Source organism: Artemia sp. Qi Xiang Cuo, chromosome 3 (genome assembly GCF_049724085.1).
Source record: "Artemia sp. Qi Xiang Cuo chromosome 3, ASM4972408v1, whole genome shotgun sequence".
Taxonomy (NCBI): domain Eukaryota; kingdom Metazoa; phylum Arthropoda; class Branchiopoda; order Anostraca; family Artemiidae; genus Artemia; species Artemia sp. Qi Xiang Cuo.
In genome coordinates this window covers 75,309,906-75,317,012 of record NC_142796.1, presented here as the reverse complement: position 1 = coordinate 75,317,012, position 7,107 = coordinate 75,309,906, and the positions used below count along the sequence as shown (strand labels likewise).

Below are 7,107 nucleotides of genomic sequence, written 5' to 3'. Positions count from 1 at the left end.
CTAGATTACATAAAGAAAGAAAAACGAGCAAAAATGGGGTTTTTATAGGCCAAATGACGATACTGAAAAAACAAAGCGAATATTTCGAAAGGACAAACGCCTCTCTTCTTCAGCGCGAAACGAAAAGATGTATCAATAAAAGCCAAAAATTAAAAGAATTAAAACCAACTACCTAACAACCATAAAAGCGAGTTATTCGCCAATATCCGCGATTTGCACAAAATCCAAAAAAAAACATGAACTGCCATCATGTTTTTAATTTTTTTTTAATCCGTCGCTTTGTTTTTTCAGTATCGTCATTTGGCCTATAAAAACCCCATTTTTGCTCGTTTTTCTTTCTTTATGTGATGTCAGGCCAATGTGGTTTAAGAAATTAAGAACTAGATTCCTCATGATTCGATCTTTCTCGAATCTATCCATTTTTTTTAGAGTCCTAACTCTCTCACAACCACTTTCAGACTAACCAGAATTTCTTTTTTGTACTCTAAAAATATACGCTTATCTACTAGAGAAAGAAAAAAAAAATACCATTGATATAAACACAATTTTACTTTGCATAATTACAATAATAATATTCACTAATGTATTTTGTTCTCACCGATATATTTAGATATGAAATCTAATGCTGAACGAAGTTTATTTATATGGAGAGTATTCACTTTTCAGAAAAACATAGTTGCTCCTCCTGTTTAAATATGCCTAATGATATCACGTATCTAGCATACATAGTGTCCCATTCAAGACATAGTCTACAACCAGCAGTTATTTCCACAGCCACATCAGGTACTCGGGCATCACTGTTGTCAGCTCCATGATTGATCTCAAAGAATGTAAATGCACTCCTCACTTTTTCCTCTATTAATATCCTTTCAAATAAACTATTCTCCTTGAATTCAATTTTCTTACTAATATGAGTTGTAAAGAAAACTAGTCGTTTTATTCAAATCCCAATCACCAATCAAGTTATACTGATCCCTGTTTGAAAGGTATAATGCCTTGTAGAAATGTTTACCCATAGGACCGGTATTGCGTAAATCTCTTTGAAAAATGTAATGCCCTGTAGAAATGTCCACCCATAGGACCGGTATTGCGTAAATCTCTTTGAAAGGTGTAATGCCCCTGTAGAAATGTCCACCCATAGGACCGGTATTGCTTAAATCTCTTTGAAAGGTGTAATGCCCCCTGTAGAAATGTTTATCTACCAGAAAAACCTGTTTGGTACATAGGGCCCGTAGAATTCAAAAGATCAACTCTACTTATACCATATAAGAATAGTACCTTTGTTAAAACTCTTCAATCAGCTGAATGCACGCTTGCTCATAATCTTCAAAGCTAGGGACTAAAGGAGTTTCATGATTCAGGAACTTCTATTTTACTTTTTTTCCCTTAATACCGATTATTAAAAAAAAAAGTAACAAAACTCCAATTATTAATCTAAGAGTGAAAATTTGACCAACACACCCCCTTCCCTTTTTGAAACCACACTCTTCATATCTTAAAACTTTGTTCAAAGAATCTTTCAATAAAAAAACATCATGATATCAAGTAATTTGCTTCCAACAGAAACCAAGCTCAAGCAAATGTAATTACCACACTCACTCTTATCACCTTGCTATAAGAGGGGTTTAATTAATGTTTTCCTAAAATCGCTAGGCACTTCTCCTTTTTCATAAATCATATTCAAAATCTTCAGTAATTTATCTTTAACTTCACAACCTCTATATTCAAACAAATCATTTACCACACTATAAGCACCTAGGACTCTAGTGTTTTTTAATCCTTTTAGTATTGTTTCTAATTCATCCTGGCAAAATAAATCTTCCTTTAAGTGTCAGAAACCGGGAACTCATTAACCCCTTGAAAGAGAGACTTAATGGGTAGTCCAAATATATTCTTCTATAGGAGGAGATTCTAGAGGTTAAATACCCTCTCCTTTTTGGTCAGAAGGACTGTGTTGCCAGTTCGCTTGATATGGGTAGCAGTCAGTTGAACATAATACACAAGCAAATGAAAAATAAAAACAGTTACTAGCTCATTTCTTATTTAAATGTATGGATTTGACGTTATTTTTGTTCAGGCCTTACCTTAAGTTTTAAGAGGGTTTGATACGGTGCTTCCTTGCTGATGAAAGGTAAATATCCAAGAACTGGTAGGCAAAAGGGACCGGGCGGCCGTTTTTGTCTATTCAACAGACGACAAACTAACAAAATAGTGAAGACAAATATGAAAAGTGTTTGGAGGTTGAAATACGAAAAGAGTTCCATCTGCAATAAAATAAACATGAATACCAATCTAGGTCCAATTTTGAAAGTAAAGAGAAAACACCCCTTTAAACCAGCATTGACATTTTATAATGATTCCTATCAATGCAAGGTTACTTTAAAAAAGAAAAACGAAACCAACAATTTCCACCAAAAGACTAGTTATAAACAATTCCAACTTAAACTCAATAACAGGCTATATAGAAAACGACCGAAAATCTGACATTTTCAAACAGTGAGAGATCTAACAAAATAAGAAGACACGACCGCACGACCCCCTTTTCACCGACATCGGGAGGCAAGAATGAAAATTTAAATAACTATCATTGTGCGTTGGTTTTCTGTAAATCGAGAAAAGTAAATGGAGATCCCTTTTAATTAATAAAATATCCAGAAAAGGTAATTTATTATTATCCTCAAACTCAACTGTAAATTTAATATTATTATCAAAACTATTTAAATGCTTACAAAATAGGTCTAAGGAGTCCAATCCATGTTTCGAAACGCACACCACGTCATCCATGAACCTACCCCAGAAGTAAGGGGAGATTCTAAAACTGTGTATAGCGGAGGTTTCAATGGCATCTATGAAAAGATTTGCCAATAAAGGAGAAAGAGAAGCCCCCATAGACACAACCGCACGATCCCCTTTTCACCGACATAGGGTGGCAAGAATGAAAATTTAAATACCTATCATTGTGCGTTGGTTTTCTGTAAATCGAGAAAAGTAAATGGAGATCCCTTTTAATTAATAAAATATCCAGGAAATGTAATTTATTATTATCCTCAAACTCAACTGTAAATTTAATATTATTATCAAAACTATTTAAATGCTTACATAAAAGGTCTACGAATTCCAATCTAGGTTTCCAAACTCACACCGCGTCATCCATGCAACTACACCACAAATAAGGAGAGATTCTAAAACAGTGTATAGCGGAGGTTTCAATGGCATCTATGAAAAGATTTGCCAATAAAGGAGAAAGAGAAGCCCCCATAGGTAACCCAAAATTTGTCTGTAAAACTCCCCTCGAAAACCAAAATAAAATGAAAATTCATCTACCAGGATAATTAGTTTCATAATGACTTCAATATCCAAAGTGGCTAAAGTCACAGCTTGCATTAAATCAAAATACTTTTCGAATTCAATTCATAAAATGTCCTCTCAAAAATTAAAATTGTAATTAGAATACATGGAAACAGCGTTGAAACTAAAAAGAACTAACCTGTTCTCCCGCATGAAATTTTTGAGTTTAATAATAAAATCTGTCAAGTTCTTAAATTATGATTTTCGTGTTCCCAAAAGTGGACGATATGCTACCGACAGCCACTTTCCTAATTTTGAAACAGGTGACGGAAAAGTTGACACAATGGGGCGGAGGGGGCTCCAGTCTTATGAATCTTAGGTAGACCATAGATCTTGGGTGCCAAACAACCCCTAGGATAATATTTGTTATAAAACTGTGGGGTAATGTGAAAATTATTTTTCATTTACTCCAATTCCTTTCTTGTTGATTTTACATATTTATCTGTAGGATCAAAATCAAGTTTTTTGTTTGTAATAGTGTCAGAAATAATGAATTTCATTTGATTATTATAGTCTCGAGTGTTCAAAATGACGACTGTGTTTCCCTTATCGGTTCTGGTGAAAATAAGGAATTTATCCGTTTTCATATCTTAAAGTATTTTAATGTAATATTTTTTTGAAATGTCTTTACCAATTCAGTTTATAATGAAGGTGTTCATTTTTCTTAAAATTTCGGCTCTAAGTTTTTGAGGAGTATCAACTTTATCTATAGAAGCCATAATTCCTGACTCCACCTTAGAAATTATTTTTGAATAGGAGATTGGTGTTGGAAAACAGAACTTAGAACCCTTCGACAAAACGGTTTCCTGTTGAATATTAAGATGGTTAGAAGACAAATTCTTAATTGCTGGACCCAGACAATGACGAGGATAAAAAACATCTGAATCTTGGAACTTCTCAAACAAAAGTTTATGAAACTTGTCAACCAAACGAACCTTGGACAAATGAAAATCATGGCGAAAAGATCTAATGGCCATTTCCTTAATTCGCATAAAAATGTCAGATGGAAGGTTAATTCTTAAAAAGGGTTTCAACAGAATTTAAGTCATTATACAGTTGAAGACGTTTTTGTTTTTGTTCTGATATCTCGTGATTTAAATCTATTAGGATTAATTTGTGTTTTAGATTTGTTTCATTATCACTTCCAAAATGGGTGAATATTTTAAAAAATTTTGGAATCACTGATTCCTTCTTCCAATTATTTAAGAAAATTCGTTGATTTAACAAATTTGCATGTTTTTTTTAACTAAAGACAAATAGTAATTGACAGAAGCGGCTAATTGTTGCCCGTACAACTGACGAATGAAAGATCTTAAGCCGAACTGGCCAGCCATAACAAAAACCACCAACCATGACAATATCCGCGTTGTTTTGCATTTACTTTTCTTTTCTCTCCACTGGCCACAGTCTCGTTTGTTTTTGTTTTTTTAGATTTTTCTCTTTGTTGGTTTTTGTCATGGCTGGCCAGTTCGGCTCAAGATCTTTCATGCATTATACGGGCCCACAAAAGAAGTCAAGTTTGGTTAATGCTAATGAAATAAAATAGGATGAATATATAATAGTTTAGAAACAAATTTGGGCTATATATTTGCAATTTCGGGGGGCGGGGTGGGGGGTAAAGCATAGCATATATTAAGTACGTAACCTAACCTGACCTAGGTACCTTCCTCCCCCTAAATCCCAAAAAACAATCGTTTAAATATTGAAAACTCGATAAGAAACCACGCTTTGCAATCAATTTAGATAGCGAATACCCGTTTGACGGGTCTCCATGTCTGGTTTCCTTTTACAGTATATAGCGGTGGGTCCGTATAATGCATAAGTACCCTCGTGTGTTTTCTGGCTACTAAATAAGTACCACCCTAAATTCCACCCATCATGGCATCTATCATAACAGGTAGATGCAGGTACAACATGTAGTATCTAAAGCCCAAATATAAATAATCTGACTTCATTATATTCAGGAAATTCCTATCTAGAGTTGATATTCAAAAACAACATCAGTCAAAAGGCTAATATCCTTCCTGGTATAGGCTAATTAAGGTATAAGCCTAGAACTGGGGTTGTTGAGAATGAAACGAGTTAAGAAAACAATTTTTATTTCATAATATGCAGAAGAATAGTAGTTAATATATTTTGAAGCAATTCCGGTATAGCTTACTCCCCTCCCCTTAATGGGCAGACATATAGATCAACTCATATACTTCTCATGTATTTTCCCACGCGTCGCTCTTATTTCAACTTGTGTACCCAGTACCCGCACAATTCCTTCAACACTGACGAAATCAAGAAACAGAAAGACACACGGGGAATGTTTAATTTTGGCTATATATTTGCACATTATGGTGAGGGGCGGGGGGCGGTGGTAACGTATATTGGGAGCACCTTCAAAGCTGTTAACTACAACTTTTTTTGCATTTTATGAAGTAAGAAGTATAATCTTAACATGTTTCCTTCTCAATCGCCTCAATTGTGGGCTTATACCCCAGTTCTTTATACCACCACAACGACTTCTAAGAAATCACTACAGCACTAAGCCGCATGAGGCGTAACAGGTACGCAAGCTTCTCCTCCATACCAATGTAGGTACTTTTTAAATATCCGACCAAACTCAAGAAGTGAAGTTAGGTTAATCATAATGAAATACACTAAAATAATAAGAATATAATACTTAGTAATAAAATTATGGAAACAACAACAGAGAATTATGGAAAGCAGGCCGCCCAGAACGCATTATATTAAATACCTAACCAAAATACCAACTCTATATATTAAATATTTAGTTAAAATATGCGTGCATTGTAGTTTAGAGAGAAGAAACAAGGTGTGGCTGGGATATTTAACAAATACCGAAATGTATTCAAAGCCTCCCTCTATTTAAATCATTTGTATTCCAAATTTAAATGAGAAATTCTCTCCCTCCTTTCACTTTGATTGGAAATGACATTTCTTTTCAATTTGGGAAAAACTGCTTACAAGTATAAATAAAATCCCAGTCAACAGCGGTGTCTTATTGCCAATCACTATTCGGAAATCTGTTGTTGACTAAGTGAAAAGGTAGTTTGAACCAGTAACGTGTGCATTTGTATGTGATATACTTTTACGGTTAGCATTGATTACTCAAGGCGGTTTAGTGGTTTTTGAAAATAAAAAATTGCAGTCTTTTTCCTTTATCATTCTGAACGTTAGGATCGAAAGTATTTATCCCAACTCATCATATAACATACAAAATAATTTTTTATGAACAGGGAATAAGAAACTACCCCATAAGCTGGGCAAATCTGCAAGTCATGCTTAGAAACCTGCTTTATAAGGTCTTAGATTCCAATTGTAAATCCTTTGACCCTCCATTCCAATTTTCTTTTTCGGGGGAGAGGGAAGGATACGTGCTGCATATTTCACTTGTAAAATAAGGTAATGGGACAAGTTTAGCCATATACCGTTTTGAAAAAGTCAATTAAACAGAGAAAAAAAGACACTTCAGATTGCAGATCGGGTAGAAGCCCCTCCCCCTAAATATGAGGATTTCTAATGGTTTCAACTTTTAATGTCGCTCTATGCTTTCATTTGAAAAAGAAACTTTTTTTCTTCTGGTCCATTATTCTAACGATAAGAAATAAAGACCGCGAAGAAGTAACAACATAGTTCAGGCGTTAATTGTTCACGGTACTTATCGGTTATACAATAAACACTCGAGAATCTGTGACGCATGTCGCGCTCACAAGACAAAAACTAGTCAAGCAACTTCTTTAACAAGAC

At 34.4% G+C, this 7,107-nt stretch overlaps 1 protein-coding gene across 2 annotated transcripts in view; it reads right to left on the bottom strand.

The window, feature by feature from the left end:
- Positions 1 to 6,386, bottom strand: part of phtm (cytochrome P450 enzyme phantom) — a 79,831-nt gene extending 73,445 nt beyond the window's left edge. For both annotated transcript variants that reach the window (XM_089087135.1, XM_089087136.1), the window contains exons 1-2: positions 6,325 to 6,386; positions 2,085 to 2,264 (exon numbers count right to left, since the gene is read on the bottom strand). In XM_089087135.1, the coding sequence (XP_088943261.1) occupies positions 2,085 to 2,264 (180 nt within the window). In that variant the 5' untranslated portion in view covers positions 6,325 to 6,386. The remainder of the gene's footprint in view (positions 1 to 2,084; positions 2,265 to 6,324) is intronic.
- Positions 6,387 to 7,107: the final 721 nt, after the last annotated feature.